The 19764-nt window shown below is 41.7% G+C and overlaps 1 protein-coding gene across 2 annotated transcripts in view; it reads left to right on the top strand.

Annotated features, from left to right (window-relative positions):
• LOC134212165 (protein madd-4) overlaps positions 1-19764 on the top strand; it is an 803678-nt gene that overhangs the window by 698112 nt on the left and 85802 nt on the right. For both annotated transcript variants that reach the window (XM_062689782.1, XM_062689781.1), the window contains exon 6: positions 11422-11599. In XM_062689782.1, coding sequence (XP_062545766.1) covers positions 11422-11599 — 178 coding nt within the window. The remainder of the gene's footprint in view (positions 1-11421; positions 11600-19764) is intronic.

The following is a 19764-nucleotide window of genomic DNA, read 5'->3' as shown; positions in this document are numbered from 1 at the left end:
ATGTTACAAGAATGGCCGGACAGCAACCCTGCAAAGATGGTGTTCGCTTCCGGTCCGGGAGGTACGAGACGACGTGGAGCACAGCGAGCGAGGTAGGCAGACCAGATGCAAAACGACTTGGCTATAGTCAAGCTATGAAATCCTACGAATGTTGTCAAATGTAGTCAAACATTTTAGGTTAACATTTCCATCCCTGACGTTTGTTTTTAAATTAAAACTGCTGTAAAAACCACATTTTTGTCCGATGATTCCTTCCAGAATTACTCAAAAAACCGTTGGGGTCAGTTGTCGCCGGAAAAAGTGGCCATTTATAAATTTATGTCAAAATAGGTCGTGTGACAAGTGCAACAAGGTACCCGGCAGAGCATGAAAGGCTATAGGTGGAAGTGGTGACAGTAGACTCTCCTTTTTCAGGAGAAGAAACGCCACCTGAAAGAAGCGGAGTGCAAGGAAATGGAACATCTGTGCCGTTCTCAAGAAACACGCAAGTTCTATCAGAAGCTCAACGCAGCCCGCAAAGGCTTCGTGCCGCGAGTCGAAATGTGCAGGGATAAGGGTGGGAGCATCTTGACGGACGAACGTGTGGTGATCGAAAGGTGGAAGCAGCACTTCGAAGAACACCTAAATGGCGCTGAGAGTACAGGCAGTGAAAGTCAAGGCAGCAGAGAAATTGACTACGTCAGTTCAGCGGACGATGGAAGCAGCCCAGCTCCCACCTTGAGGGAAGTTAAGGATCCAACAGCTATAGACCAATATAGCAGCTGATAAGGATGGTATCGGAGCTGAGCTCATCTAAATGGGCCAGAAAAGCTGGTCACTTGCCTGCACAAACTGATAGTCAGAATCTGGGAAACTGAACAGCTACCGGAGGAGTGGAAGGAAGGGGTCATATGCCCCTTCTACTAGCAAGGCGACAAGCTGGAGTGCGAGAACTTTCGAGCGATCACCATCCTTAATGCCGCCTACAAAGATATCCCAGATCATCTTCCTTCGTTTGTCACCATTAGTGAATGAGTTCGTGGGAAGTTATCAAGCCGGCTTCGTTGATGGCCGCTCGTCAACGGACCAGATCTTTACTGTACGGAAAATCCTTAAAAAAACTCGTGAATACCAGATCCCAACGCACCATCTGTTCGTTGATTTCAAGGCGGCATACGACAGTATAGACCGCGTAGAGCTATGGAAAATTATGGACGAGAACAACTTCCCTGGGAAGCTTACCAGGCTGATCAAAGCAACGGTGGATGGTGTGCAAAACTGTGTGATGATTTCGGGCAAACACTCCAGTTCGTTCGAATCGCGCCGACAAGATGAAGGTGATGGACTTTCGTGCCTGTTGTTCAACATGCGCTAGAAGGTGTCATGCGCAGAGCCTTGGCACAATTTTCAACAGAACCAGTCAATTTATTTGTTTCGCGGATGACATGGACATTGTCGGCCGAATATTTGCAAAGGTGACAGAAATGTACACCTGCATGAAACGTGATGCAAAGTACATGCTTGTCGGCGGAACCGAGCGCGACAGGGCCCGCCTGGGAAGCAGTGTTACGATAGACGGGGATACCTTCGAGGTGGTCGAGGAATTCGTCTACCTCGGATCCTTGCTAACGGCTGATAACAATGCTAGTCGTGAAATTCGAAGGCGCATCATCTGTGGAAGTCGGGCCTACTACGGGCGCCAGAAGAAACTGCGATCAAAAAAGATTCACCACCAAATGTGTTATGTACAAGACGCTTATAAGACCGGTACTCCTCTACGGACATGAAACATGGAAAATGCTCGAGGAGGACTTGCAAGCTCTCGGAGTATTCGAGAGATGGATGCTTAGGACCATCTTTGGCGGTGTGCAAGAAGACGTTGTATGGCGGCGAAGAATGAACCACGAGCTCGCCAAGCTCTACGGCGAACCCAGTATCCAGCCAGAAAGGTATGATGGGCAGGACATGTTACAAGAATGGCCGGATAGCAACCCCGCAAAGATGGTGTTCGCTTCCGGTTCGGGAGGTACGAGACGACGTGGAGCACAGCGAGCGAGGTAGGCAGACCAGATGCAAAATGACTTGGCGAGCGTGGGGCGTATTTGAGGATGTAGAGATGCTGCCTCGAACCGTGTATTGTGGTGTCAAATTGTAGATTCAGTGTTACCTGTTTAGATGTTAGCTAAATAAATGAACGAATTCATTGGCACGTCAAAAAAATTGTTTGGATTTTGCAAAAAACAAAAAATAACCAATAGCACTGTCGTAATCTGGAAAAGTGACGTAACAGCCATTTTACAACATGCATGTTTTCCATTTTTCTGTTAAAGAGCTCGATGAGTAGTACTCGTTAACACCATTTTTGGAAAATGGCGTTCACGTCACTTTCTCAGATTACGGCAGTGCAGCAGGGATTGCAATCTTCCGGGAATGGCAATCAGAAGGTGCGTTTAGGGGAGTAGTTTGTTAAAAAAATCAGTGCATTAGGTCATTTTCTATCTGAATTACAGCTTTCGTTTCCACTTACCCCGCATTTCAACTTACTCCGGTGTACCTTAACCTCTCCGTCCCTGACTGCTGTAGAAACCACATTTCTTGATCGATTCATTCGCAACAAGTTGCATTTGATCCAGATGCAGATCCAGATCCAGATTTTTGGGGTCAGTTGTCCCCAGAAAAAGTGGCTATTTACAAAATTATGTCAAAACAGCTCATCTGACACCTCAAACTTCATGATTTCACAAAACAATAATGGAAATGATATTTCCCTGGACTCAGGTATAATCCAGTCACAATGCGGGGGACCTCTGGAATGGCCATTTCCTAAATTAGGCCAAACAGGTCGTGTGACACCTCAAACTTCATGATTTCACAAAACATTGACCGAAATGATATTTTCAGGGTTCCTGGGACACTCGCGTTCAATCCAATCGCATCGGCCACAATTCGGTGGACCTCCGGAATGGTTATTTCCTAAAATAAATCAAAATAGGTCGTATGACACCTCAAACTTCATGATTTCACAAAGCGTTCCTGGGCCTCGTGACGTCAATCCGGCCACATCGGCTTCAATCTGAAGGACCTATGGAATGGTTCGAAATTGAGTTAAAACAAGTCGTGTAACAGCGTAAGCTTCATGATTTTACAAAGCATTTATGGGAATGATTTTTTAGGGTTTCTTGGCGACTTGTGTTCAATCCGACTAGACTAGGCTTGATTCTGATAACTTATTTTGATCAAATTGAACAAGCTATCCTTTAGTAGGTTTCACGGATCGCAGCCTAAGAGCCACAAAAACAGATTTTATTTCATTGTATCGTGAAATCATCAAGTATGAGTTGGCACACGTCCTATTTTAATTGAATTTAAAAAATGTCAATTTTGCAGATCTTCGGATTGTGGCCCGGACTGAGCCCAAGTGGCCCAGGAACTCTAAGAATATTATTTCATTATTGTTTTGTAAAATTATGAAGTTTGAGGTGTCGCACGACTTAATATAGGAAATGGTCATTCCGGAGGTCCCCCAGATTGTGGCAAAATTGAACCCGAGTGGCCCAGGAACCCAGAAAATATCATTCCCATCATTGCTATTTGAAATCATAAAGTTTGAGGTTTCGCACGACCTATTCTGTTCAATTTAGGTTAATGGCTATTCCGGAGGTCCCCCGGATTATGGCCGATGTAGCCGTATTGAGCCCGAGTGGCTCAGAAACCCTGAAAATATCGTTCCCACCATTGTTTTGTGGAATCATGAAGTTTGTAATGTCGCACGACCTATTTTGACTCAATTTAGGAAATGGCTAATTTGGCGGTGGATCATGGCCGGATTGAACCTGAGAGGTCCAGAAACCCTAAAAATGTCATTTCCATCACTGTTTTGTGAAATCATGAAGCTTGAGGTGTCACATGACCTGTTTCGACATAAATGACCACTTTTTCAGGGGACAACTGACCCCAACGAGTTCTGGAATAACTCTGGAACCGTATTGAGGATTGGCCCAAATCCAGTATGAATCAAAAATTGGGATCCATCTGGATTGAATGCAATTTGTGGCGAAGGAATCGGTCAAGAAATGTGATTTTTACAGCAGTTTTTATTTTTAAACGCCCTTGAAAACAGATGTCAGGGACGGAAAGGTTAAGTATTATAATAATTTATCGGGTCTACAGTTAGCCTTGCGAGTAGGATTGCCATTTCGCAGATAAAGAGTTCGATTATCGATCTGGTCCAAGCAGTTTTCGGGTGGAAAATATTTTTCTTGTTTGGTTGTGCCAATGCAAATGACAATCTATTGCAGCTAGGGTGGTCTAACCGGTAGTACCGAAACCGGTAATATCGGTATTACCGATCAATTTTGGGTACCGAAAATACCGGTATTAGAGACGGAAAATACCGGTATTTTCGGTATTTTAAATTTGGCTGACAGTATAAAACATCTCGAACAGTTTTCACCTACATATATCAGCTAAACTGCCTGTAATCGCATATCTGTCCATATAAATAAGAAATCCAACGCATCATTGACGAAGTTCACGCTACAACAAAAATCGATCATCATCGTCATTAATCATACGTGTTGCTTCATTCTCTTAGCTATCTGCCAAATTGCAAATGACTTTTTTCTTCAATGAAAATTGTTGACATCGTCGAGAATTTTCCCGCAATATATGAAATTGTGAAAAAGGTACGTGACGTAGTAGTTCTTTTCCGGAGATCACCTATAAAAAAGTTTTACTGAAAAAATATGTCCGTTCTGAATTCGGAAAAGAATTTTAATTAGTGGCTGAGTTGAAACTTTAATACAACTTCAGTGATGATTGTTGGGCGGTTGGTGAAATAATTCAAGTCCTTGAACCTGGTCAAGCTGCTGTGGAACTACTCTGCTGTGAGTTCTGTACTCTATATGAAGCCGACGTGGCGCTACAATTTATGTTGGAACAATTATCAATTATTCGATGCTTTTAAGTAATGAATCCAAGAGAGACGATCAGAATACGCCGAACTTTTAGCTTTTTTGAATAATTCTGCCGTGCAGCAAAATCATAAACGATTTTGGCATTTTCTTCAAGACATCCAGAAACACTTTGATTAAGCAAGCGGAGCGATATTGAAGCATCTTATCATTCCGGATGCAATTAATACTTGCGTTGCTGGTGGCAAATATGTTGACGCCAGGATCCTTACATGCCATCCGTAAGGAATTCTCCTGATATGAATCTGAAGGGATTAAGGGCAAGTACTTGACACTGATTTTCGACGGTCTTGGAACATTGCCTACATAAACCAAAGCAGATTGGGAGATGAGTCGCTTAGTATGTTATGTCTACTTAAGTTTAGCTTTGCACAGCTCAACAAGCAATGATTTTAACATTTGAAATTTGTCAACAAATATTGTTTTTCATCCAAAAGTCCTAATCAATAGTTTTTCTTTTAATACCTGAACTTTCACGAAAACCGGTATTCTACCGGTATTACCGAATACCGGTATTTGTCAAAAATGGCCAATACCGACCACCCTAATTGCAGCACTCCCTGGGCAACGCAACGTGTGTATCCATTGTGCATGTGACTTATTTCATACTTGTCGAGCTACAGCTCCTAAATGAACCTACACCGAATAGACTCGATGCTGAGCCGAAGCCATTGGATTTTCACACAATGTATTTTGCAAATTCATGCTTGCTTGCAATTAATAACTGTAGAACTCTTAGTTGAAACACAATAATGTAGAGCGATTGAAGAAAAGAAGAAGAATGTACTCCTACTTTGTTTCATCAAGATATTTCTTAACCTAATGTGAGCCCTTCTCCCCCGCTATTGTGGGGAGGCAAACGTTTTCTGTTTGGCGATATCGGGACGTTCCGCTCTACTCCGACGAACGTGGGATGAAAATCTTCAAGCTGCAACAGCTAAGCGTAGCAACCCGCATCAAGCAACTGCCATAATAATGGACGCTATGAGTATAAGAAGTCTCTAAGGTGCCGCGAACCTTCCATTCCAGTTGAAAAGCCCCCGCCCGGCCCCCTATCTTCAGACCACTTTATCACAACATCCAGGACCAGATGTCATCCAGATCCGACTTCACAAGAAGCTGTCGCTAGCAGCAGCTTCGTACGGAGAACTCCGGAGCGACGTGTATTCTTGTCCGTCATACAGTTTAGCTGATTTTTCTCCTGGATCGTCCCTGCTTTCGGATAAAATGGAGCAAAACAACTTTCCAGCGATCTTCCCGACCAGAATTTGGATCATTGAGGTAGAAACCAGCATCTGGCATTCAGTGGCGATATGGGTCCTTCGATAGATCGCATTCGATCGAGTTAACCGAACATTTACCTGTAGTCGGACTCCACCCCCGAGTCAACAATTCAATCAGTGTGGTCAATGTATAACTCTTCTGTGGCTTCCGGGCATTAAATAGAAAGCAATACTCCATCTGCTCTTTTCCCATCGACCAATGCACAAAGTAGACCTACCGAAATTCAAATAGAACACTCCGCTTCAGCCAAAAATGGAGACGAAGCCTTCTTGGTGTCCGGAATAAACACACCGCAGACATCGCGTCTGACCATAACCTTCTAATTGGCGAGATCTGATGACGCATTGACGGATTCAGCGGCGGGAGGAGAGACTCAGACGGCGATTCAACACCCGAACTAGAAGATCCAACTGTGCAGAGAACGTTCGTTGAAGAACTTGGAACACGGGCAGCAGATTTTCCGAAAAGTGGCAGCGTAGAAGAGCATTGCAGCACGACCATCAAGAACGCCGTTATCGAAACAAGCGAGAACAACCTGGGTGGGTTCATCCTGTAGCAGGTAAACGCATTCCCCTATTTGGTTTTCCATCCCTCTATTTGGTTTTCATTCTACGAAAAAGCTTTTGAGTGTCTGAACCACGAAAATCTGTGGGGCGCCCGACAAAAATGGTCGGCCTCATCAAAGCACAGTACGAAGCTTTTACGTGCAGACCCCATCCGGGTAATCGCTGGAGTGAGACAAGGATATACTTTATCTTCGCTGCTCAACCTCATCGTAATCGACCTGGACCGTAATTGGACCTTCGAAGTGGTGCTATTAGAAGCATTTGGGATAGCAGACCTGGTAGCTCTCAAGAACGGATGATTTACCTGCATCAACGGTCACACGGCTCCTGCTATCGATTAATCACTGCCTTCCTGAAAAAGGAGGAAGCAACTACTACCGGTTCAAAAGGGCTGCTAGCACGGCCATTCCGCAAACCAGTAATCGCTTGGGGCGGAGGGCCATTCGTTTGTCAAAGCCGGAAGGAAAGAGGACCAAGCAGCACAACTCAAGTGGAACTCAATCTCAAAACACTCACCGTGGGCGCAATGTAGGCTCTCCCTCGACAGACTTCCGTAAAGATAACCTCCAAATTTATTACCAAAATGCAGGTGTCATCAATTCAAATGTCCTGGATTACCACCTGGCCCAAGACCTGGCCACTTCGGCCCAATGTTATGACGTGATCGTGTTAACGGAAACCTGGCTCGATAGTCGCACACTCTCTAATCAAGTATTCGATTCTGGTTACGAGGTACACCGCAGCGATCGTAGTTCACGAAACAGCAGAAAGTCTTCCGGTGGTGGTAAGATGTGGCTTGAAGGCTAGAGTCATCAAACATTCTGAATGGGAACGCTTGGAGCAGATCTGGGTGACCATTGTCCTGCAAGATCGCCTCCTTCATATTTGCGCTGTTTACATTCCTCCTGACAGAACTAGAGATCTGGTTTACATCGATACTCATTGCCACTCTGTTTCATCTATAGTGAAAAATATGGTCTCAAGCGACGAAGTTATTGTTCTAGGAGATTTCAATTCACCCGGTGTCTCATGGAAACCATCCCGACGGCGAACATTCCACATTCCATTCCGGGGCATTGAAATTAATCGACAGCTACACTGCCGTGAATTGCATATTTGTCCCATATGAATAGGAAACCCAGCAAAGATGGGACAGATATGCGATTCACGGCAGTACAGCGTGGCGACGCTAGCTCAAGTTAATCACGTCGTAAACGAAAATCTACGCAGTTTGGACCTATGTTTTGTTAGTGCAAGAGACATCCTTTGGTCAAACTCGTCCCGCATCATCCACCTTTAGTTGTCTCTATTCCGAAAAACTTGGAAAACGACTTCCACGATTTTCCTGTTCCCGTAGCGTACGACTACCGGAAAGCCGACCACGAAAGTATCGTCGAAGTGTTGGGAAGTATGGACTGGAGTTCGATATTCTCCAACGACATCGAGAATGCTGCTCTTACTTTTTCGCACGTCTTGGCCTATGTAATCGAAAGGCACGTTCCTAAAAAGATCAACAATAGAGATTTGCATCCCTCCTGGCAAACAAAGGAGCATAGAAAACTGAAATACACGAAACATCGTACACTTCTACTTAAATCCTACTATGTGAGATTGAATTATAATTATAAGCGGCACAGTCGTTTATGCTACTCACAATACCAAAGCAATCGAAGCTTAAAACGCATCCGAAGACTTTTTAGAATTTTGTGAACAAACAACGGAAAGAATCTGGTCTTCTTTCGACAATGACGTTACACGGTGAGACCGCTTCAACTCCTAAGGAAATTTCCCGTCTTTTTTCGTTGAAGTTTTCTGACGTTTTCATCGACGAGCAGCTGTCCGACGCCGAAGTTACTCTCGCGGCGAATAACGTCCCCCTGTTCGGCCAAGCACTGAGCAATAACCACATCGACGGCAGCTTCACGACTCAAGCTTTCATTTAACCCCGACCCCGATGGTGTCCCCGCTGCATTCCTGAAGAAACACATTTCTAGTTTGCTATCACCTTTGCTTGCTCTATTTAGGCAATCTATCTCCAATGGCCATCTCCTTCATGCTGAAAGACTGCTAGATTTCACTTGAAAAACTATTGAAAACAATGATTTTCCTTAACCAAATTGACTCCCTTGCACCTATAGTGGTGCAACTGTACCAATAGTGGCGAGTCTCATAAGAAACCAATGGATAGCACCACTATGGGAACCAAAATTATTTTTTACCGCCACTAAAGGAACAGTGTACCCATAGTGGTGCAAGCAATATTTAGTAATTGTTGATGTTAAATGACATCTATCTCATTTTTGTTAGTAAATTTATTAGTTTATCTATTGACTAAGATAATAAAGCTGTAAATTTTCAATAATTATCAATTTTTAAAAAATATTTTCATTTGTGGCTCTACTAATACCTCCACTATTGGTACCGTTACCCTAACAAGTTTCCTGTTCACAAAAGGGAAATAGACGAGACGTGGATAACTATAGAGGAATAACGTCTCTGATCTCCATTTCAAAGCTGCTTGAACTTGGAACCTCTGCTTTCTCACTGCAAACATTATTTGCCCGAAGACCAACATGGGTTTACGATTGGCCGCTCCGGACGTAACGGACGTAATATATACCGACTTATCCGCCGCCTTCGACAAGCTGAACCACTCTATCGCTATAGCAAAACTCCACAGGCTTGGAATATGTGGTTCCTTCTTAGAATGGCTCCGTACATACATGACAGGACGCCGGCTGTCGGTCTCCGTCGGCGAATGCACATCTGACGATTTCCCGGCTTCATCGGGAATACCACAAGGAAGCCACCTAGGACCGCTGATTTTCTTATTATACTTCAATGACGCGAACTTCATAATTCCTCCGGATCAACTCGATAAACGATTGTCACATTTTGCAAAATCAACTACTATTATTTTCTGGCTGGTGTTCCATCCACCGAATGGTAGGATACTCCATCAGAAAAATATATTAAGCTCTTTTAGTGGAATGTATTAAACCGTCTAAGACGAATTAAGTACTGTCCATTTAATTCCACCAGTTAATTTTCGTTATCTTTTGCAGATACGTTTTTCGACCACAACTGTGTGGTCGTCTTCAGTGGCTCGTACTTGACTCGAAGTCGAAGTCGAGTCAAGTACGAGGCACTGAAGACTACCACACAGTTGTGGTCGAAATACGTATCTGCAAAGATAACGAAAATTAACTGGTGGAATTAAATGGACAGTACTTAATTCGTCTTAGACGGTTTAGATACTCCATACCTATAAATCTTCACCCTTCTTTCAACTCATTGTTTCTGGACCTGGTCAACCGAGTCTGGACGAACCGGTATTTTTCGAACAAGTGGCGGTAAAGTGTTTGCCGCTTTTAAGCTGACCTCCTGCATCTCTTAGGTCGTGGAGACGTCAACTGCGGGCTTTCGGTCGGAAGCTGAAAGCAAATAAAAACTGGGCTTCCGTCAACACGAGTTTTGCGCTGGGTATGGGACAGGACCTTATTTCGCTGGCCTTAGAGACGTCTTTTAGGCCGCCTGCGAGCAGGGTCAGCACGCGGACCAAACATTCCCGGACATCTCGAAGGCGTTCAACTGCATCTGCCTCGAGTTCTCCAACAAATCAGCGAATTGAGCTTTTCGTAGCATCCCTGCCTTTATCCCCAGCTTCCTTTCGGGGCGTTTCTTCCAGGTCCTCATTGGAAATGAAGCTTCGTAATCCTACTAGATCAGTTCTGATGGTCAATCTTTTCCTTGTCGCCATGGGTGGATGTCTACGCATCGTAACCTCCAACATATGTTCAATGACAGCTAGTAAGTGTGTTCAATGTAACGTGTACAGAAGGAGGCATCAGTTATTCGGATCAAGCATTAAACTGGGCGAGCTTCCCATCACAAACCAAAAAGGATCAACAATCTTGTTTTCAGTATGTGGTTCATTCAGTCCAATAGCGACATCGGACCTACATTCTATCGCCGACCAGAATTGCTTCCGTTCTGTCGAAGGGGATCGGATCCTGCGCAAGAATGGCCGGCGTCGATCTTCCCCTTGTAGCGCAGGTCCACAGACGCGAAACGAGAAGTTGGCACTCTACAGCCACTTTCAACAGCACTATAACTCGTTTCTAGAAAGGGTGATAACTCGGAGGTCAGTTCCAGAATTGTTAAATGCTGAATTTGTTCACGTATGGGTCTGTTTCTTCCCTCCCGTCGGTGTCGCTGGGTTAATTATGTGCGTTGTGTTTACGTAACCAAAAAGTCTCTTTTTTTAATTGCCCAATCCCCAACGCAAATAGCTTTAGGGATGAGAACATTTCGTCGACTGACATTGAGTCGAATGACGGTTTGTTGAATGACATGTGGCTGAAATAATTTGCGGCAGAGTGGGTCGCGGGATGTATCGGGATGTCGAAAGAGCAATGTCTTTCAACCAAATAGTTTAGATACAACACAAATTATGGAAAGAAGAACGTCAATTATTTGAGAGAATAATTGAATTCTTGATTACATTGTCTCCAAAAGGTAACCCAGCCTAAGGTTTAGAAGAATAAAAATAATCATTGCATTGATTGTACTCTCGATAATAACGGTTGTCTTTTACATTCTAATTTTCGTTTCTGCAGGGGTCGACCTCAACATCTGCTGGAGGATATGCCAGATTCGGCATCAGCCAGCGAGTCCTTTCCACCGGTGGCGGGAGATGATGAGCCTAGTGTAATAGTGCAGCTTTCTAACCGAGTGCAGGATGGAACCAGATGCCGACCGGGCAGCTTGGACATGTGCATCCAGGGCAAGTGCCAGGTTAGTATTAGAGATAAATAAATGTTTATGTTTTGTGGAGTTTCGGTTAAGTTATGGCAGATAATTTAATAAAAACGATATATTTATGCTGCCATAATCTGGCAAAGTTATGCATACGCCAGATTGCAACATACATGTTTTTCATTTTTCTATTGAAAAGCTCTATGAATATTACTCGACACAGCATCATTGCCGATTGGCATATATGTAACTTTTTCAGATTACGTCAATATGGGCGCATAACATTGCTTTTTTGTCCTAGCCATCGAACTTACTACAGGGGCCATCCAGAAACCACGTGGTTATGTTTTTGAATATTTCCAATCCCTCCCTACCCCCATGTGGTTTATCGTGGTCATTTGGTAGACTCTCACCTCGCTCTATCCCTCCTTATGACTTTGTGGTTTTTTTCCCTAGTGCAAACTTTATATTACTCATTAAAATCAAACTAAACGCACCATGGGAATCATAAATTTTTCTGAAATTCTGATGTTGTAATCATGTTTTAATGTGTACATGGATCTGTTCAAATTTCAAAAAGTTTCTTAAAATCGACCGATCAACTGGTATTCACAATTCTTATGCTAAATTAGACTTCCAGTGAAAATTTCAGCTCAATTGGTTGAAATTCAGGTGTTAATTTTTTAAATAATCATCTTTCAAACTTAGACGTACTGTTCATAATAGAATTAGAAGCGGAAATACAGGCAGACCGCATCGTGCTTTCGTGCTGTGCGGTTCTTTCTCTCTTTGCGGAAGGAAGTTTTTAATACTACCCGAAGCTATTTTAATTTCAACGGTGCTTCTTAGCGCTATTTGTACCCACTGATCCCGTTACGATCTTTGCAAGGACCCGTGCCTTCGTTTTACGTTAAAGTAGCGGAAGTAAAATTCCGACAAGCGGTGGTAATCCTGCAGGGACACCGTTCTGGGAAAAAACCTCTTAGAAGGTCACGTCTCCACGCTCAGCAATGAGTATTAACAAAAACAAGAGGAAGGGGGAGTCTCTGAATTCTCCACTTCCTTCAAAGAAACAAGGTTTCAAGACCGTCCTGCCCAAGCGCGGAAAAAATAGAAGGAAGCTGGAGAATTCAGATATTCCTTCTAACTCTAATATCGGAAATAATTTTTCTCCAATCGAACTGAGCAATCAGTTCGATTTGATTAATGATGATATTGAGCAAATCGAATCTACCTCTAGCCCAGGTGATTCGATTCATGCGAAAAGCAAAGGATTCCGCCAATTGTGGTATCTGTTGCCGAGTTTTCTGGCTTCCGGAATGAGATTTTGAGTAACCTTCAGGATCAAGGTTTCATTTCAGATTGCTAGGAAGGGTGACTGCCGCGTTTTGCCGGGATCCTTTGACGATCGCAAACGTCTTCTTCAGTATTTAACTGAGAAGCGCCATAAATTCTTCACATACGACGACAAAACTGAGCGATTGTTCAAAGTCGTCTTGAAGGTCTCCCAGTGATGACAAATCACTGGATGAGATTAAAATTGAAATTTCTCAATTACTTGGATTTTCACCAGTCCAAGTAATTAAGATGAAAAAGAAATCCCATTCTGGTACTTCCCAGAGGGCATTTCTCAAGAATTTTATTTAGTTCATTTTAACAAAAGTGAACTAAATAATATGAAAAGTTTGGAAAAGGCCTGTATTATGTCCCATGTCCGTGTTACATGGAACATTTTTGCAGGCCTGGGGAAATTTCCAAAACCCTACCCAGTGCCGTAAGTGCCAAAATGGGGTCATGGAACCAAACATTGTCACATGGATGCTAGATGCATGATTTGTGGTGGAACCTCTCACGCCAAGGACGCATGTCCTGTGCGAGAAGATTCGAATAAATTCAAGTGCGCAAACTGTGGGGGCAATCATAAATCCAATTTCTGGGAATGCCCTTCACGCAAAAAAGTTTAGAATTCCCGTGCAAAATTGATGACGGGAAATTCCAATCAGATCCCAGATTCGACGGGTAGAAATTTTTCAAACGCTCAAATTTCGAAACCGGTTACCGGTCGAGCAATTCATACCCACCACAATTCACAAACAAATTTTGCCGCTCGTCAACGGGTAGCAAGCACTTCAGTAAATTCCAATTTTTCCAATGTACCTACGTATGCAAACATCGCTGCTGGTAGACCAAATTTCTCTTCTCAAAATGAGGTTTATACCCATGTCCCAACGGAAAATAACGGTCATGTTGCCGATTCAGGTAGACTGCTTCCGATTTTGATATTTTAACTGAACAATTGCATCACATGATTGATGCAATGTTCAAAGCAAATACCATTCCTGAAGCTGTTCAGGTTGGTATAAAGTACACACAAAAAATTGTTATCGGACTCCGTTTCAATGGATCCAAATAATTGTGTGAAAGTTCTAAATTGGAATGCCCGCTCTCTAAAGGGTAAGGAAGATGAATTATTCAACTTCCTTTCAGTTCATAATGTGCATATTGCCATTATAACTGAAACGTATTTAAAACCAGGACTCTCCAAACAGACAGATCCAAACTATTTTATCTACAGAAATGATCGTCTTGACAGCGCCTGTGGTGGGGTCGCCATTGTCATTAATAGACGTATCAAACATAAATTATTTTCTTCGTTTGAAACCAAAGTTTTTGAAACCTTGGGAGTTTCTGTTGAAACAAATTTTGGACAATTTTCCTTCATTGCAGCCTACTTGCCTTTTCAATGCAATGGGCAGCAAAAGAATTTGTTGAAAGCTGATCTTCAAATTCTGACTCGCAACAAATCAAAATTCTTCGTAATTGGTGACTTCAATGCCAAACACCGTTCATGGAATAATGCTCAAAGCAATTCCAATGGTAAAATTTTATTTGAAGATTGTTCTGCGGGATATTATACTATTCAATATCCCAATGGACCAATTTGTTTTTCTTCCAGTCGAAATCCTTCTACAATTGATTTAGTTTTAACGGATTCAAGTCAGCTGTGTGGCCAATTGGTAACTCATGCTGACTTTCACTCTGATCACCTTCCTGTGACATTTGAAATCTCACAAGAAGCCATTTATAATCCAATCAGCTCTACTTTTAATTATCATAGAGCTGATTGGGATTTATATAAAACGTATATCGATAGGAATTTTGATGTTGATATTCCTCTCGATACCAAAAGTGATATTGATAATGCTCTCGTATCTTTGACAAATTTAATTGTCGAAGCCAGAGGCATTGCAATTCCGAAATGTGAAGTTAAATTCAACTCCATTAATATTGACGACGATCTTCAGCTACTGATCCGTCTTAAAAATGTGAGGCGAAGGCAATACCAAAGAACTCGCGATCCCGCGTTGAAAGTTATTTGGCGAGATTTGCAATATTAAAAAACGTTCCGCTATTCTGAGAAATACCAACTTTGAGAATGATGTCTCGAAGTTGGATCCCAGTTCGAAACCCTTTTGGAAATTAACGAAAATTCTTAAAAAAAAACCTCAAAAGCCAATTCCAGCGCTTAAAGAGGGAAATAAAATTTTATTAACAAATGGCGAAAAGGCTCAAAAACTTGCTCAGCAGTTCGAGAGTGCCCATAATTTTAGTCTAGGTCTCACTAGTCCAATTGAGGATCAGGTTACACGAAGCTTCGAAGACATTCTCAACCAAGATAATGTTTTTGACCCTTCGTTGGGAACTAATTTGGATGAAGTGAGATCTATTACTAGAAAATTTAAAAATATGAAAGCACCGGGTGATGATGGTATTTTCTACATACTTATCAAAAAGAGAGAGCTCTTTATCCTTTTTGGTTAATTTATTTAACAAATGTTTTCAATTGGCATCAGATAAATGGAAAAACGCCAAAGTTGTTCTAATTTTGAAGCAGGATAAAAACTCAGCTGAGACTTCTTGTTATCGCCCAATCAGTTTGCTTTCTTCAATAAGCAAACTGTTTGAAAAGATTATTTTAAATAGAATGATGGTTCATATTAATGACAATTCTATATTTGCTGATGAGCAATTTGGTTTTCGCCATGGGCATTCAACCACTCATCAGTTATTAAGAGTTACGAACTTAATTCGGCTCAACAAATCTGAAGGATATTCGACTGGAGTTGCTCTTCTTGATATAGAGAAAGCATTTGACAGTGTTTGGCATGAAGGTTTGATTGTAAAATTGATGAATTTTAATTTTCCTCTGTACATCATTAAACTGATCCAAAATTATTTATCAGATCGCTTCACTGCAGGTAAACTATCAGAATACTAAATCTGATAGATTACCTGTAAGGGCTGGTGTCCCCAAGGCAGCATACTGGGGCCCATATTGTATAACATTTTTACTTCTGACTTACCTGATTTACCACCAGGGTGTCAAAAATCTTTGTTTGCAGACGACACGGGCCTTTCCGCCAAAGCGCGAAGCCTTCGTGTCCTTTGCAGTAGAATGCAAAAAGTTTGGATATTTTCTCCGCTTACTTGCAAAATGGAAAATTTCCTGAATGCTTCCAAAACTCAGCTTATAATTTTCCCACATAAGCCGAGAGCTTCTTATTTGAAACCTTCTAGCAGACATATTGTCACTATGAATGGGGTTCCAATTAATTGGTCTAGCGAAGCTAAATATTTAGGACTTCTGCTAGATCAAAATTAACTTTTAAAAATCACATTGAAGGCCTTCAAGCCAAAATGTATCAAATATATTAAGTGCCTATATCCACTTATAAACAGAAAATCAAAACTTTGTCTTAAGAACAAACTTTTGATTTACAAACAAATTTTTAGACCTGCCATGTTGTATGCTGTGCCAATATGGGCTAGTTGCTGCAATACCAGAAAGAAGGCACTCCAGAGGATTCAAAATAAAATTTTGAAAATGATTCTGAAGTTGCCTCCGTGGTATAGTACCAATGAACTTCATAGAATTTCTAATATTGAGACATTGCAACAAATGTCCAACAAAATAATTTCAATTTTAGATAAAAAATCGTTGCAATCTTCTATTGCAACGATTAACTCCTTGTACCCTAAGTATAAAATAGGTTAAGTTTAGTTTAAGTAGAAAACATTGTAATTCCTACATGGTTCAATTCAACCAAAGGAAAAATTCTAACTGCTAGAGGCAATTGAAATGTATTAATAATAACTAAAAGCGTAACATAGCAAATAAGGATGATAGTGTTAAGAAAACACGGAACACCTAGTCTAAGAGATGAATGCATGTATTAGATAATTAGCAAATAAAATTAGAAATTTAAAAAAAAAAAAAAAAAAAGAAGCGGAAGTACAAACCTACTTCTATATAGAAACCGTTGTAATCGTTGAATTTTTTTTATACAAATAGGATCTAAAGATGCGCTTTGCGTTCATTGATTTATTGATGTGTACTTTTTACACCGCTATTGTAATTCACCAAGAGCTTTTTATGTTAAAAAATGAAATACAAAAAAACCACGTGGTTCGGGAGCTAAACAACCCCCTCCCACCTTCCCCTCTAATAACCACGTGGACGGCCCCAAACAGCAAACATACGTATCGATATATAAACAAATTGCTTTTCCCGAAAAAAAAACTCCCTTGGTACCGATATAAATATGTTAAACATGTCTTATAACAAGACGATCAATGATACCAACAGACTTTTCCTTTTGCTGTCAAACATCTACCGCCTAATCGCTTAATGCATCAATCTCGCAGACAGGGGCATTATGATATCCTTCTCTATCTTTGAAGGGTTTAAAAGCGGTGGTGAAAGATAGAGACATAGAGCCAACAAAAAAAATCAAATCTATATTCAAATTAGTCTTTAGTCCTTCCTTCGTCACATACCCAGACCAAACACTCCCAAAAGAGCAATTTACCCCAAAAAGAATGCGCTGCCACTGAACTTTGGTACAACGATGGTTGCCAGTCTTGATCCTAACTTGTCGGGACGCGCACTGATGGTTGTTCCACTTCAACCCGGACCTTTTTACGCCCCGTCCGATCCAACCTTTTACCGTGCAGAAAATGCCCCAAAGTCGTCCGCCGGCACGGAAACGGTGAAAATAGTTCTTGTCTATTATAACATCTCGAAGGACAATCAATTATTTTCGAATTCAATTTTACTCAAATTAACATCTCGACCATGAGGGTCGACCCGACCGACTCAGTGTCTCAGGGTGGCTGCCACGACGGTGCAGTTTCATATCATGTTTCGCTGCTCATTAGAGTAACTCTCTCAAACGTGCTTCGTATAGGGACGGCTTCCTTTCGGCCGGCACACACATGGTTCAATCAGGGTTGAGGTCGTGAGTGTGGTCAGTGGGGGTGGGTGATTTTCAACAATAATGGACTAAGATTCTCAATATGATGTCTAGCTTCATAGTTCGCTTACCTATCTGACGATATTTCCTTCATCAATAGGGACTTACCTTTCATGTAAGGAATGAGGTACTTTGTGGAGAGAGAGACGACTGTGCACAGCCTCCAAGGATGTAGCTATGTAAATCACTTGAATCAGACAGGATAAGTATTCTAGTGCCGCATGTAAATGCTGTAAGTGTGTCATTATTGCAAACACTTGATGCAGTAATTGATCCAACAGCCATCTTCTCAGCTTCAGTTTGACAGAGTTTTGTAGATACGATAATGTGCTTTTATTTAAACTCATATTGAACTATAGTAACACGAAGTTTCAGGGGTCTTCCCTAGCCGTGCGGTAAGATGCGCGGCTACAAAGCAAGACCATGCTGAACGTGGCTGAGTTCGATTCCCGGTCCAGTCTAGGAAATTTTTGGGTTGGAAATTTCCTCGATTTCCCTGCGCATAAATGTATCATCGTGGTAGCCACATGATATAGCACTATAGGAAAAAAGGAGGAATTTTTGGCCATAATTATGCATTCTGTAACTATCTTCCCGAGAAGAAGATCGATGTGCCATCTATCACCGAAACTCATCTGAATGTGATCGGTGTTTAAATTCCGAACTTCAGTGTAGTAGCTCGACCGACTAAACTTCAGGGGATAAGGTATCGCCCGTCCATGGAACACCAACTGTATTCTGGTATTCTACCAGGTCTCTAGCTAATATCAGCCTCCCCTCATACTATGGCGTACTGTTCAACGCAAACCAAAAATAGTGATGGAACGTCTGCTGCTTTTCAGATAGAAACATTGTCCAGATAACTCGGCAGCAGATGCAATACCTACATCATGGTCAGCGACCGGCAAACATCAAGCTTGGAAAGTCTTATGTCGAATTCGTTTTTAAAAAGTTCCAACCTAAGTTCTGTCAAAGTGTTTTTTTATTCGCTCAGGTTGGAACTAGGTTCGCACTAGTTCCAACCCCAAAGCTGTCGGGTTCGCACTGTGTTGTTTCACGGTTTCGCATCGGGTTCACTAATACAACTGTACTACAACTGTCAAAACCACGTGGGTGGGTGGGACTGGGCGGAATAAACAAGCAGAAGGGAGAAATGAAACTGTTTATTAAAATAAAACGCGCGTTGAAAATCTTTTTTTGAGGAATTTTGTGATATTTGTTATTGTAGTTTAAAATGAAATTAATCCGGTAATCTTGTCTAGATTCAGTTTTGAAAATAATTGTTAGGGAAGTTATATATTCATAAGTTCATTCAGTTTTCCTCACAGATGATGTCCTAAATTAGGTCGGATGATGGAATTATGTAGTTTGGGAATTCCCCTTGAAACCCGTTCACAAAATCCGCTAAGAATTGTCAGAAAAAAAAATATTTGAGGAATACCAAATAGAATTTTCTTATGCAGAATTTCTCTTTCGTGCGTTTCAGAATTTTCTTCTGGAATTCTGCCAGAAATTACTTCAGAAATTCTTTCAATAATTCTTTCTTGAATTTTTGGCGATATCTTTCAAGAATTCCTCCATACTTTTTCCAAGGGATCCTTTCGAGATGAATTCCTTTGAAAATTCCTCTAGAAATATCTTTGAATACTGTTTCAGGATTTTCTCTGGAAGTTGCTCCAGGAACTAATTTGGAAATTCCTAGAATATAATTCCTTCAGGAAATCCTTCTAGAATACAGGAACTTACTCGAAGTATCCTTCAGGAATTGCTCCGCAAGTTTCGTACATAAATTCCCCCGGAAGTACCTTGAGCCATTCCTCCGGGAGATTCTTGAAAATTGAAAATGCACGGGGCCCAAAATCCGGCGGAAAATTTTCCCGAGGTGTGAGG

Source organism: Armigeres subalbatus, chromosome 2 (assembly GCF_024139115.2).
Source record: "Armigeres subalbatus isolate Guangzhou_Male chromosome 2, GZ_Asu_2, whole genome shotgun sequence".
In the NCBI taxonomy this organism is placed as follows: Eukaryota; Metazoa; Arthropoda; class Insecta; order Diptera; family Culicidae; genus Armigeres; species Armigeres subalbatus.
This window is presented reverse-complemented; position numbering and strand designations above follow the sequence as displayed.